Here is a 14,723-nt window from a genome sequence, read left to right on the forward strand (position 1 = left end):
ACTGAAGCATGTGAGCTGATTTCATAACCTGATGGAGATTAGCCACTTCTGTAAGCAAAGGAATATGAAGTATTGGTCCTATAAAGCACGTTTCATAGAGGGGCTGTATTTGAAAGGCTGAGGAGGGGAGGAGAGACTTTGCGGGATAAGGAACGGCCGCGAAACAAAGACGCCGTGGCCTGTTTTTGCCCCAGTTTGATGCCTACAGAACAAAAATATCCAGAGCAGAAACTGTGCCAAGCAAGTAATATCTCCCCGCTCTGCACTAAGCGCTAAGTAGAAAATAATCAGCGGCGTGATGGGATGATGACAAACCAAGAGGTCCTGGGCTGAGCAGGCGCAAGGTGACGCAAAGATTAACCCGGGATGTTATTTCACCAGAGAGCTGCCTCTCCAGGACCTCAGACCTTTTGGGGTACAGTCAGCTCTGCAGATCCATCTGCAGCCCCCCCCATCTGCGGGGGTCCTCCCACGGTCTTCGCCCCAGCTCGGTGCACCCTGAGGTTGCTGCCATCCGAGCAGCCCTTCCCTCTTCTCGGTTTGTTCTCCAGCCCCGTCTCTACCCCTCCTCCCTCATCATCTCAGAAACAAATTAGGCAGAAGGAGCCAAGAGGGAAACTAACACCAATCCCATTAAATTCTACGGCCTAGGCTGTGTTTTATAATTGAAAAGAAAAACTGTTTTATAACTAAAAAAAAAAGACCACCAAAAAAACCCCAATCCCTTTCTCTCCCCTCCTCCTTCTGTCCTGCAAATCATAGTCCCTCTTTCATTGGAGAAAAGGAATGAAAATAGAAAAAAAAAACAGGCAGGAAGAATAGAGGGCGTGTAAAACACTCTCAAGTTTCTATATGCGGAATTACAAATTTGCAGAATAGCAATAATCACTCCCTGACACCGAATAGCCGACCTAAAGCAATGAAATCAATCTTTGGCTTGCTCAAATGAGCAATCCTTAAGCAAAGCATTTTTGACTCTTGTTGCTGTGCCACTGCTTTCAGCAACAAGCACCCCACGAACCCAAGAGCCACAATTTTTCCCCATCAGGAGGGCTCACTCGGGCCGAGTGCTCCACTTACACCTTCCTAGTGATGTGAACGCGAAGGGATGCAATCTTAGCCGCAGGAATACTGTGCAAATCCCTCCTGCAGCCACTCACCGAGGTGGTGGTACCCTGTCCTGGGCAGCAAAACCCTCTCTCTGCTGCTCTTTCCACGGCAGGTCACCCCTGGGAGAATGTGGGATGCAACGTCGGCAGCACCGTTCATGCAAAAGGCTGCTGTTTATTTTCCCTCTGATCTCTGGAGCCACTCACACCAGAATTACTCTGCCTCTGCAGGTCTTTAAAGAGGTCATGCGATGCTGAAGGATTTTCCCTTTTCCCTTAATGCTCAGCTCTTTGATGATGCGGTTCATTCATACTTCTCGCTGTGATTTCTGCAAGGAAAGGAGGTGTCAGCGTGCTAATTTTAAAGACGGGGCAATAGAAGCATTAAAGGCAATCATTTTGCAAAAGGCTCCTGACTTCAGTCTCCTTGAGCAGGACGGTGACGGCCTATCTATTTCTATCAGAGATGCCAAGCCCCTGCAGGAGATGCTGACCGTAACCCAGGTCTGAGATGTTCTGCTCATATGGAAATGGCATTGAAAGGGTCAATCATTGCCAGATGCATGGACACGGAAACCTCTCAAATTAAATGCTGCTGCTGAAAAACCTGTCTAATCCTTCCCCGAGATCACCAGCAGACTCCAGACCCTTAAATATTTTGGCACATTAATTTACATACCATACTGATTTTAGCTTTTTGCTACTAAGAAAGAAGCTTAACGCCTCTCACGTCCTTTCTGCCTCCACATCTCCTGGCTCTGCTCTGACTCACCACGTTTGGTGCTGAAGAAGAAACCAGTCTTGGCCTCAGCCACCCGGCACCCACCTGCAAAGAGCTTGTGACCACAGCCGAATGGGACATTTTTCTATTTCCTGTAAAAATACTCATGATTTCAAAAACATTCCTGTTCTACTTTTGGACTGAACTGCGATTTTTAGGAAATCACAGCGGGGATGGAGAGAATAAGAGCGCCAGAAAGACGTGGCCGAGAACAGCCGCTATCTCCCCGGGCATTGCCCTGCTCAGACCAGCTGCTGGGATAAAGCCTCCAGCATCCCTACAAGTGCTGTAAATATTGAGCTGCCAGCTCTTTTAAAGCAGATTATTCACCCCGGTTTATTATTTATTACTTATTACAATATCCAGGAATTCCATCTGGGAGCCATGAAATCTCTCCCAGTGAAAAACTAATCAAAACTAGGAATTTCTCCTTAAAATTATTGGCCTTAACGAACTGTTATTTTCCAAGCAGCTCTGGGTGGGAGCCTTCTTCCCCCCAGGCCATTAGGGTTACAGAGAGGTCAGCGCAAAGCCGCACTCTTTGCACTGATACGACGCCTATCGCAACAGTTCCTGAGCATCTCCCCGGACTATCATCGCCTTTTGGCCGAAGCAGCCAAGAATTATTTTGAAGCACTTCTTCCTTGCTGTTGCTAAGCTATTCTCACCGCTACCGTCATTCTTGGAAGCCAGAGACGAAGAGCAGGACCCCCCTCCCGGAGCCTGGCGTTGCACAGACAAAAGGAGGACACGTCCCCACTCGCCGCGGCTCTACAATGGCAAGAGGCAACAGCTGAATGCAAAGGCACGGGAGAAAGAATGAGAAGACATCGCAGTGACCGATGGTCTGGCAGGGTTTTGTTGGCACCGGGGATTTTTTAAAACAATGAAGCGTTTGGTGATGAGGCTTAGCTGATTCATTTCCTGCAGGAGTAAGTCCGGTCGTGGGCCAGGAGCTGAGAAACCTCCGTCCTTTCTTTTTTAGGCCACTGCTGTCGGGATGCTGCTCCTCGAGAGGGACCACACAGCTGCGGGAGAGGCTGCGTCCCCAGGACACTCCGCTCAAACCCACGCTCCCTGGGGAGAAGCAGTTAGCATCATCTCCAGCCTCCTGAAACAGGAGGTGCTCAAATAGCTGCCAGAATACGTATTCATTCTGCAGAGTCAGAAATGAGGTTCTGGGAACGATCCCCACGAGGAGAAGAGCAGCGCTCCCCAGCCACAACCTGCCGCACGTACGAGAGCTACAAGAAAACAGAATAGAATCAAATCGTTTTGGTTGGAAGGGACCTACAACGATCATCTGGTCCAACTGCCAACCCGCGTGGAGGCAGGAGGTGGCTGGGTTGTGCAAGGCTCGTAGGACCACGGGGTACAAACTCAGCACTCCGGGAAAGCACCGCTGGAAAACCAGATTAATTCTCTCCATCGATATCTACCCGCGGGGGCTAAAGCAATTCCCGTACCTGCTTTCCCGTTACTTCCCTTGCTATAGACTGGTTTTAGGCCTCCGACTTTCCCTCCTCATCTATGCCCATCATTTACCCGCACCTTTTTCCTGCCTTTTTCCCTGCCGTTTTTATACACCGCAGAGCCCGGTGCCTCCTCCTCGCTTTTGGAGGAAAAGGGAAAGAGCCGCGGGGCTGAGGAAGGGGAAGAAAAAGAGACCAGGAAAGCTTCTTATCCCAGAACATCACCTCTTCTCCTTATGCCGTGTGCGGCGAGACGGCAGCAGAATAAAACGGAATATGGATTGGTAACTGGTAAAAATCAATAGCTGGGAAAAATACAGGCAATAAAAAAATGGGAATAACCAGTTTTTCACACCGAGGATTCAAAACTCTTGACGGTATCGCAAACGCGACGGCAGAAGCCGACGGGCCGCGAGCGGGGCGATGCCCTTCGGGAATTCTCTTGTGCCCACTAAGCCGGGAGCGTCCCGAGTGGCAAAGAGCCGGGGGGGGGGGAGTAGTTTCCCACGGGTGAAGCTCAAATCCCCGCAGACCCACGCTGGCCCCCGAGCAGGTGGCTGCAGCAGGGGGAAGACCGCCGGCACACGCAGCCCTTTACCCACCCGTGACCACCCCCGGGGGTGGGGGGGTCACCCCCCAAATTCCCCCCCCCCCCCCCCCCCCACAGGGTTCCCCACGCGGAGCGCTCCCCCCCCCCCTCCCCCGCTCCACGCGTGAGCGCTCCGCCCCGCCCCCCCCGCCGGCGCGTGGCCTTTCCATTCAAGAGGCGGGCTACGTCAGCGAGGGCGTGACCAATAGGAAAGGCGCTCCGGGCCGGCGCCGCCAAGGCCGGCCCCATCGGGCCACGAGCACCGCCCCGCGCTGCCCCTTAAAGGGCCCCGCACCCGCCGAGCCCCGCCGTCCGTCCGTCCGTCCGTCCCTCTGTCCGTCCGTCCCCAGCCATGAGGAGACTCGTCCTCCTGCTCTGCACCGCCCTGACCTGTTGCACGGCGGCGGGGAGCGCCCCGCGGGTGGCGGAGCCTGCTTTACTAAGAGAAGGTGGGTTGAGCGGGCTCCCACGCGGGACGGGAACAACCCTCCACCGTGGGGTGCACGAAGTGGGGTTCCCCCCCCGGTGGTTTTGCTGATTTTTCTCCTCCACTGGTGTCCAGATGCCACCCTGGCCGAGCTGCTGGAGGCCAGGCGGGAGCATGTGCCGGCGGCGAAGGCGCAGGTGAAGTTCCATCTCCGCTCCTCGCCCCGCGCCGAAGAGGACGGTTGCGCGCTCGCCGTGGGCCACCGCCAGCGGTTGGAGGATTGCAAGTTCAACGCCACGGCTAAAACCTTCTTCATCATCCACGGCTGGACGGTAAGGATGGAGGATGCCGCTCCGCGTTCGAGACGCCCGCTCGGAGAGAGCGAGCTGCCCCGGAAAGGGTCCGCTCTCTAGAATACGCGGGATTTGGGACAAGTTTTCGTGTTTTGAGCGCTGCCGCCCCTCGGGAGCTGCACCTGAGGGTCGGACCCACCCAGCTCGTTCGCAACCGCCCAAGATCACATCTGTATAACGTGAATGTAGTAAAGGGAACGGTGAGGTTTTTCCCTAAAATCCCACTGACTGAACGCTGCGAAGGTGGCACACGGCTTGACACGCATACAGACTTTCTCTAAGTTTAGTCCACAGTCCTCACCTCTGCTACGTGGTCTCCTCGATAAAGAAACAGAGGGCAGACAGACTTTATCAAGCTTTCTTCTCCTGCGTTTGATGTGGGCAGTAGGGGACTTATCAGTTCTACCAGGGCTTGTGCAAACAGCAGTGCCAGGACTAGCAAATCATTTTGCAATCTATCAGAAGGGCTGAAACTCTCGAGAAAAAGAGGGATAAGGTGGCATGTACTGAATGCCTCTCCTTCCTGCCCTAAAAGGCAAGGTGGCTAATTACATCCAGAGTCTCTCAAAACCTGTTTTTCTTAGACCACTAGCGCAGCACTGAGAAGTAGTGGGGTTTGCAGAGGAGCAGCGTACAGCTGGCGCAGAGTATGTAAATGATAGACTAATAACTTAACCGTGAATATGTAATCTTGGTCTTGTGAGCTGCAAACTAACACCTGAATCTCTTTCTAGATGAGTGGCATGTTCGAAACCTGGCTGGGCAGCTTGGTCTCTGCTCTTCAGAAGAGGGAAAAGGATGCCAACGTGGTCGTGGTGGATTGGCTTTCGCTTGCCCACCAGCTCTATACCGACGCCGTGAACAACACACAGATTGTTGGAAAAAGCATAGCGAGGCTGCTCGACTGGTTACAGGTAACACAAGTTAAGAACGGGCTCTGTTGTAATGCTCCGTGAAAGACTCTTGCACAAGGGAACGGAGCATTCACCAGCTCCGGCGCTCGCCAGTGGGGAAAGCTCTGGTGTAATCCCAACCCCGAGGCTCGGCGAGATGATGGCTCATAGCTACGGTGCTGTGCTCAGCCCTTGAGCCAGCGAGCGCTACCCTGCTTTCCTGGAAGACGCTGCTTTGCAGCGTGCTCGGATCAGGGATAGTGGAGCGGATTTCAAATCTGGAGTCCTGTCTGAGCGCTGTGAGCTCAGGAGTTGGGCAGAGTCAGCCTTGGCTCAGCAAGAGGGTGGAAAAGGAGAAGGTGCACGGTGCTACGCTTGGCACTTGTGTCCATGGCCAGTACTCAGGGCTGCTGGCAGCTCCCTGGGAGAAGGCTGCTCCAGATGCTGCTTAAACAAAGAATATCGTAATTGGGGGTGGAAACTGGGAACTGTGGTCAGGGGCAAGCCACAAGCGCCATCCAAACCATTCAACTTGTAGTTGTCTTGATGAAATGAAGAACGAAGCATGCTTGTCTGCTCCCTCCCTCCAATCTCTTCTTTGAATCAGACTTGAGTCCTGCAGATAGGAGCAGCGCCAGATGCTCCGAAAGACAGAGGGGCAGATGATCTTATCTTTCTTTCCTTGCAGGAGAACCCGCTCTTCCAGCTCGAGAATGTCCACCTGATCGGGTACAGCCTGGGCGCCCACGTTGCTGGCTTTGCTGGTAACCACGTCCATGGGACAATAGGCAGAATTACAGGCAAGTGGCTTTTTAAGCAGTCTCTTACCTTTACTTAGCGGCAGAGAGTTTCCCCGAAGAGGCTTGTTTCCTGTGTTGCTGCGATGTTGTTTTGGGCTTGCTTGTTCAGAAATTACAAGTTTCCTACCTGTGGCAGCAGCAGGGAGCACAGGTCTCTTCCTATGAGAGAGTATCTTAATTTTGAACCCCAAATGTAGGTGGGGGTCAACAAAAAAAAAAAAACCCCACCTTTCAGAGGACAACCTGATCTTGAGTATATTTGAAGTTAAATGTGCATTCAAAACAAGTCCAGCTCAAGCTCTTACTGTCCAAATCCTAAGCCTCTGAGTGATACTGTTATTGCAGTTATAGCTGATAAATGAATAGAAGTGAGAGCTATTGGGTGCTGTTTGTCCCATAGCACGTTTGGTCAAAGAAAACCAACAACCAACCAACCCCCCCAAAAAACCCCAACCTCTCATTCTGAAAGTATCTCGAAGAGAGTGCTTCTACTCCAGAGGAAATCCGATTTCAACACGTGAGAACTTAGGGCATGGTACAAGGGGTTGTATTAAGCATTTAAATGTGACGCTGGCGGTGAGAATTGCTCAGAGCATAGCATTAAATACCTATATTTAGTTAAGCAGGAAAATCACCAAACAGTCAACTTGGGGGATAGCTGAGGAGCACAGCTTCAGGTTGGGGGTGAGGCTCAGGGGTTAACAGAGCATCCCAAACCCATCAAGGGATTTCAGATGCAGGGATTACCTGACTGCTACTTAAATGTGCATTAGTCCCTCCATATGTCCAGTCTGAAAATCGACTGGACGTCACCAAGGCAGCTTTGGCAGCCAGCGGTCTCTGTGGGGTGCTAGACCTCTTCTGGTGTTCGGTCCTCTGCTGCTACCTCTTGAAGTGTCTCTTCTCTGTGACTTAGCAAAGACTCATTGCTTCCAACAGGCAATCTGAAGCCATCGCTGCAGAGCAGACTGGTGCTACTACTGGGTCATATTGAACCAAAAATAGTACGGGACATTTTCATTTGTTCCCTCAGTGAGCCCACGGTGAAGAGATCTTGGGGGACAGTATCAGCAACGAGGCAGGGACTGTCTGTGTAGCACCTGGTTAGGAGGGCTGCTAGCAGCAGGCTTCTGGCTATATTCTGTATGAAATAACCCAATTTCTTACCTGGCATCTTGCGTACTGTCTCTAACACCAGGCTTGGATCCAGCTGGCCCTATGTTTGAAGGAGTGGACCCTAGCAAGCGCCTCTCCCCCGATGATGCTAACTTTGTGGATGTCCTTCACACCTACACAAGGGAAACTCTAGGTGTTAGCATTGGGATCCAGATGCCTGTAGGCCATGTTGACATCTACCCCAATGGGGGAGACTTCCAGCCGGGCTGTGGTTTAGGTGATGTCTTGGGAGCAATTGCCTATGGGAGTAAGTTCTCATTATTTATTTTGCCTCTGGTCAGTGTAGACTCCTCGCAAATAGGCTTGGGTTGATGCTGGGGGATGATCTGATTTACCAGAGCAAACTATTTTTTTCATTCTAAACTGCCTGTTCTATTGGAGATACTTGCTAGAAACTAGACCTGCTTTTAATTCTGACATAGCATGTTCTCATTCTAACACCTGATCACAAACTATGGTCATCTTGTGCTCGGTCTAGAACCCTCTTGAAAGCTCTCTTCATGGTAGAGACTAAGTGAACGGTCCTCTTCAAGTGTCTTCCACTAACCTCTCGAATTGCTACTGTTTGAAAAATGTTCAACTTTGGCCACGGTCCACTCATGCTGGGCTACAAAAAGGCATAGCTCACTGTATCTTACCAGCTGCTGGGGTGACAAATGCTTAAACAAAACGTATCCCTTGCAACTCTGCTTCTCTAGCAATTGGTGAAGTTGTTAAATGTGAACACGAGCGGTCTGTGCACCTCTTCGTGGACTCCCTCGTGAACCAAGATAAACAAAGCTTCGCGTTTCAATGTACCGATTCCAGTCGCTTCAAGAAGGGCATCTGCCTGAGCTGCCGAAAGAACCGCTGCAGCGGCATTGGCTACAACGCCAGGAAGACACGGAACAAAAGAAACAGCAAGATGTACTTAAAAACAAGAGCTGACATGCCGTTTAAAGGTACGCTTTCCCTCTTAGAAAGAGCACGGTCTCATCTCTAAGAGGAGACTCCCAAAGTCGATGTTGGGAAAGATGTAGAGGTGGAAGAGTAGCATCACCTCAAAGCAGCGCAGCACCAGGAGTTAGTCGTTCGCTGTTACCTGGCTGCCTTGCTGTCCCGTGGCATTACTGTGCTCCTTCCTCCGTGTAAAATAATCAACAGGACTCTGGCCGTAAGGACGCTCTGCTTTTTGAGCAGGGCTACAGTCCACACATGTCGTACTTGCAACACCACCCCAACCTTAGAGCAGTGCAAGGTTTGGGGAGCCCTCCCCAGAGCGGACCTGCTGTTGTTGTTATGTAAATGTCAACTCTGTAATCAGTAAGGGCAGGAAAAAGCGATCAATGATGTCTCAATAAAGAAAGTGTTGGCTGGCAAAGGCCAGACCCTATTTCACAAAGAGCCATGCTGAGCAACGCTGTGTCTCAGCAACCTTGGTTCCATGTATGCTCTCCTTGTCTCTCTCCAGTCTACCACTTTCAGATGAAAATGCATGTCTTCAGCTACAAGAGCTTGGGAGAGGCTGATCCCACTTTCTCCGTCACCCTTCATGGCACCAATGGAGACTCTGAACCTCTCTCTTTAGAAATGTAAGTAAGCTGGTTTGTCGTGTTTACTTAAGCAAGAAGGCCACTGGGACTAGACAAGGTGGCATCATTCTTTTTCCTCTGGTAACACTAGCATTCCACCTGAGCCTAGCAGCCTCACTCCATCGCCATTCAAAAAGCTTTTCATCCAGTAACTTAATTATAGTTTACTGCTGAGAAACCAAATTGATGTGCCCAGTCCTCTGCATACTAGCCTTCACGGCTCGTTGCTGAAGTACTTTGTTTTGCCTTTTCCCTCTCCCATTTGGGTATACTCTGAAAGCAGCCATATCTCTGGAGGCATTGTTGACCTCCTTTAGCCTCTCCCAGAAGAAACACAAGACACGAAATTCACCTTTAAGCTATGGAAGGATGGCTGAGCCAAATACACAACGCATTGTATTGAAGCGGCTATCTAAGCTCACTTTTAGCGTAATCAGTAATTATCTGGTGACAGTTGAATGTGGAGCACTTGATAAGCTGCAGAGGGCTCTGTTCTAACTTCTTGCATGGAATGGATGAGCATCTGGCGTGTTTCCATAAGGAAGCAATATTGAGTGTCTGCTTGTCTTTCAGGCTTGATCAAATTGGCCTAAATGCTACTAACACCTTCCTGGTCTATACTGAAAAGGACATGGGTGAACTTCTAAAAATAAAGCTCACCTGGGAAGGAACATCTCAGTCATGGTACGATCTATGGAAAGAGCTGAAGAGCTACTGGTATCGGCCTGTGAAATCCTCCCAGGAACTGCATATAAGACGTATACGTGTGAAATCTGGGGAAACGCAACAGAGGTAATAATTGCGTTAGGCTGCATGTGAGAGATTAGAATCTAGCACAAAAAGTTGGGGTTTTGAACTTAGTCAGTACCCTGAACTGTCTTTCACTTTTAGTGTTACCAGCTAACGCTGCCTCATGGTGTAGGGTAGGGGGTTACTTGCCAGCCTGAGGTTGCAAACTAGGCTTTAAGCAAAACTAGTCACTGCAGATCAGATCTGGGATGTTCTTTTGCTTTATTTAGATACTGTGACACTATCCTGCCTGCCCTTGGGGACTAAATTAGTCTACTTCACGATGGTTTAGATCCTACCTGAAGGGTTACGGTACAGACAGTGCCAAATACGCTGAAAGGTAGATGGGGCACGGCTATTATTTACAGGCATCACGTGCTGATTTGACACAAGCAGCTAGACCTAAAACTGCAACCGGTAACACGGTGACACGAACTCCTTAAGCACTGTATCACTCCTACCGAGATCTCTGTAATTCGAAAGCTACCTGAGCAACCTACGAGAAGTAAAACTGCCAAACATATAGCACTGCCCTCCCGAATCTTGTGTTACCGTTGTTCTGAAGGTCACGCAGATCCGTCAAAGAAAAATTGACAATTTCCCACGTTTCTCAGAGCTTTGAATAAGCGTTACCCATCATCTGTAAGGTATTCTGCATCCTAGTTTCTACAAGCTATGAAACATAGGGGTAGTAGAAGCAGAGATGCCCAAATAAAATATCGAAGTGGGAAATAAAACAGCCATTCAACAGGCTAATGGTGTGTCAAGATGCTCCACAGGAAGGACGTCAAATCAAACAACTTGTCCTGGAATTAGCTACAATCCAGATTATATGCTATTTGTTAATCATGGAGACAACAGGTGCCTTCTCTTGACTTCTGATTCTTCCTCCTAGGTTTGCTTTTTGTGTGGAGGATTCCCAGCTAACCAATATATCTCCTGGTAAAGAGCTCTGGTTTGTGAAGTGCACAGGGGAATGGCAAAAAAGGTAAGGAAAAATCAGCTAAGAGAAATCCTGTCTGATGCACGTGGCTGTGCTGGGATGAGTGGAACCTCTTTCTTCTTTTTTTTTTTTGTTCAGACTCCTGGAACCTCATTTTCTTTCAGAAAAGCTAATAAATTCTAGCCCAAGATTCCCAGCTTGTTAGACTTAAATTTCACGTATGCCTCAACTATCACTACCTAGGTGATATTATCCTCGCTTCTGATCTTGGTTTATCTTGTACCTTTACATGCTTACTACCCAATTGGTATAACACAATCCTTGGGCCTAAAGTACCTCTCTGCTTGCTATCACAGTATGGGTGCTACCAGTACCCAATGGGCAATAGCGGAGAGATAATGAGAGTTATCTATTAACTGCCCTGGAAAACAGAGGAAAGCTGGGAGCGCAGGGGATTGCCTCAAAGATCATTTCAGCCTGGTAGACAATCTGGAGCTGGCACGAAATCTCTTGATTAAAGTTTGAGCTCAACTGCACGAGCAAGACACAGCCGAGGACTTGCCATGTTGTTACAGTAGTGACTCCTACCACTTCACCTCTGGCCCTGCTAGTCTCTTCTGGTCAGGAGAGCACAAACTCAGGCGTTGCCAGAGCACCTCAGCCCTGCTTAACCTCCGAGGGACTTTCCAGACACCTAGGATCAGTCCCCAGAGCATGACTTCCAGTAAGCCTGCTCCCACCAGTGACAGCTTGATTGCTTCAGGCTGCCTCTAGTCACGTTTTGAACGAATCCCTCTTCATTTGACTGCGTGACAGTCTCCTTCAGATGAAGCCCAGCCTTTTGGCCTCTCTTAAATTTCAATTTGTAAACTTAGAGCTTTGTCGCTTCTAATCCAGAGACAAAGTGCTTGTTAGGGCTAGGCAAAGCCCCGTGGAAGTCAGGCTTTGCACAACCCGCTTGGGCAGCGGAGTTCAGCTCAGAAATGCGAGCTGGTACTGTTCCAAGTTTGGCAGAAACCAGCAAGCTGTGCTGCATACGGTAGCAAACAATTCTGTGAATGAAACCCCTGTGCAAAAACTTGTTGCTCTGCCACAAGTCTTGAAAGATCAAGTAAATATTCCTGCAGGTACAATAAAAGGCTGTTTTGATACGCTAGTCTGTAACCCCCATAAAATAGAATTGCTGGCAGATGTGCCCTTCCTGCTTACTCATGGAGTACAGCTTTTACACGAGGCGGAGGAGCAGATCTGAGCTCTAACACGCTAGGGTTTCTAGGAAATGATCCTTCCTCCCAGAGATCACGAGCAATTACTTGCTGTTCAGCTCTCCACTCCTGCCAAGTCACTGCAAGATTATAGTTCCCTGCTTGGAGATTTGAGTCTGCAAACATCTGTCCACCCTGAATGGATCTGAACAGGCAGAGTCTAGCGTCAAGACCTGTAATTTCTGTTTGCAGCCTACTTGCGTGCATAATGTCTGCTTCGGGCTCTCGTTGAGTAGCTACTGGGCAAAGCGCTACTTTGACAGAATAAAAATACCAACCTGTACTGTCTAAACCTGTTCTTCGAATCCCAGAGTTTCTTAGGAATTCTTTATTACTCCTCTTAACTTCTGCATTTAACTAGATTATTTTTTTTCCTCTCTGCTTTTCCCAGATCTGTCTCAAATTCACTCTGAAGACTTCTCTAAAGACTCACAACTGAGCAACCTAGATGCACAAAGACCACACAGGCGGCAAGATGCTCTGGCAAAAATCCGGCTTAGTAGCACTTAAAGCAAGCAGCTCTTCAGGACAAAACATCTTGGATCAGATGCAAGAAACCGAGGAGGAACTGATGGACTGCGGTCCTAGACCTAGAGTTACTAAACCTACATTCTCCCTTCCCCAAGGAGCCTGGTTTGTGCATTTAACCTTACCTTGACCTGTTTTACGCTGAATTTCCTGCCCTGCTCCCGTTTACCAGGACCACGGATGAGATCTTCAGAGATCTAGACCTCAGCAATGATCTTCTGGTCTGCCTGCCAGGGGAGTTGAGAAGATAACCATGCTAACTGCCCATCAGACTGTTGGCGACGGAGCTGCCAAGAATAAATTAGCATCTAGCGTAGGAGTTACCCTGGCTCCAATAGCACTATGGGCTGCGGGAAGATGAGACCAGCACAGGTCAAGCATGGGGGGGGGGGGGTCGTTCAGGGGAGGGGTGGGAATAAGCACAATGCCACTTAACTTCAAGTTGTCCTTTGCTTGCCTTAAAAAATAATCTGTTCCGTGTCCGGCCGATACTGAAATCTCTCTGTCTGACCTTATAAGAAGGTAGTACTCCGTCCTCCCCGTACCTCGGGCAGAACACGGTGCAGATGGAGTCGGCAGACGCTCCTCGCTCCCCGGTCGCTGCCTGGTCCCACGTGTTGATCTCTCTACAAAAAGCAAATGCCAGCTGCCCTTCCGCTGACGGTAGGGGAGGAGGAGGGTGAGGAACCGTACTGCTTCAGGAGAGCTTTGCACCAGCCCTTTTAACTACTGAGAAAGCGTTCGCCTCTGTTCAGATGGTGTTGTAGTACCAGCGCATAATTAAGACCTTATTTTTGCGCAAAGGATTTAACCGAGCCACACAGATGACATCCTACCCTCATTGCCACAACATCCCGGTTGGATTCCCTGGTGCCAGGTGAACTTGGCTTTGCTCCGAGTTTGACAGACTCTACAACCGTCCAGCTTACTACAGCAGAGTGGACCTTGTCAGAGATGAACTGTTGCTTTGGCTCCCCCCTTCCCCCCCCCCCCCCCCCTTTTTTCTTTCTGGAAGGAGACTTGGTATAACAACCCTCAAACTTCTGGCATGCAGAAAAGCAGTCTCAAAAAATGGTGTTGCCAGATGGTGCACCGAGTTCTGAAGACTTAGCAAGTCCTTCTGAGGCCTGCAATTCTCTCAGTTTTGTAGAGCTTCAATCCAACCAAAGCAAGCACATTTGGAGATATTTTTTTTTCCCATGGTTTTATGCAAAGGCTTCAATAACTGAAGCCTTTAGTAAGTATCTGTGACTTGTCACCGTGCCATACTTAGAATGGTTTCAAAGCCCTATTTGTATATTGTGGTTTTTGTATGACTTAAAACATAATTTATTTCTCATATTGTACATATGTAAAGTTTTAAGCATTTTGGTTTTGAGTAACAGTTTTTATAAGCCTTAAGAAAAAAAATAAAGGGCTTTGTAAAAATGAGTGAAGTCTTGTTATTGATCTACCACAAGCTTCGATGTGCCTTACAAGAACAACAGCATATGGCCATCTTGTCCCTCGATATCTACTCCTGTGTTGTAGCTCCAGAGATGCCCATCATACAACATTACAAGTTTACTTCTAGCTTTAGCCTAGCAGCGAGAACATGATTTCAGCAGCGCCCAGGCGATCGTCTTTTTTTTTTTGGCAGAGTGACTATTACAAAATAAAAATCCCTGTCTGGGTAGTAGTATAGGGGTTTTCTCTCTGCCCCTTCCCCGCAATGTCTAAGACTTGTTCAGCAGGGGAGACTACCAAAAACATTCATTTTTCCTTCCCACCCTGTTTTCTTTCAGCCATAGCAATACCACTACTGCTTTTGGCTGGGGGAAAGCCAGATTTTGTGTTACTTGCCCTCTATGGCTATTGCAGTGAACACAGTGGGCTCTGGGAAGACCATTGCTGCTCTACCAGGCCAGCCAGGACAAGTTGGGACAAACTCCCTCTTCTCCATTGATTTCCTGCATTAATGCTTTTTTCCTCCGTTGAAAGTCTTTTTTTTTTTTCCCCCCCTGAAATGCTTCACCATTGCCTGACTT

The 14,723-nt window shown here is 49.2% G+C and overlaps 1 protein-coding gene across 1 annotated transcript; it reads left to right on the forward strand.

The window, feature by feature from the left end:
* Positions 1-4,286: 4,286 nt before the first annotated feature.
* LIPG (lipase G, endothelial type) lies at positions 4,287-14,068 on the forward strand. The gene is made up of 10 exons (XM_049794465.1): positions 4,287-4,400; positions 4,514-4,710; positions 5,466-5,645; positions 6,313-6,424; positions 7,623-7,847; positions 8,299-8,541; positions 9,051-9,171; positions 9,745-9,963; positions 10,856-10,948; positions 12,560-14,068. Exons 1-10 carry the CDS (start codon positions 4,304-4,306, stop codon positions 12,579-12,581), a joined length of 1,509 nt encoding a protein of 502 aa, XP_049650422.1. The 5' UTR covers positions 4,287-4,303; the 3' UTR covers positions 12,582-14,068.
* Positions 14,069-14,723: the final 655 nt, after the last annotated feature.

Source organism: Accipiter gentilis, chromosome Z (genome assembly GCF_929443795.1).
Source record: "Accipiter gentilis chromosome Z, bAccGen1.1, whole genome shotgun sequence".
In the NCBI taxonomy this organism is placed as follows: domain Eukaryota; kingdom Metazoa; phylum Chordata; class Aves; order Accipitriformes; family Accipitridae; genus Astur; species Astur gentilis.

What these genes read in the sequence shown, in the direction of transcription:
- LIPG (XM_049794465.1), top strand. Translation starts at nt 4,304, where the DNA reads ATGAGGAGACTCGTCCTCCTGCTCTGCACCGCCCTGACCTGTTGCACG. An exon ending in GACAATAGGCAGAATTACAG is followed by an intron (nt 6,425 to 7,622) that starts GCAAGTGGCTTT and finishes CTCTAACACCAG; the next exon opens with GCTTGGATCCAGCTGGCCCT. An exon ending in TCTGGGGAAACGCAACAGAG is followed by an intron (nt 9,964 to 10,855) that starts GTAATAATTGCG and finishes TCTTCCTCCTAG; the next exon opens with GTTTGCTTTTTGTGTGGAGG.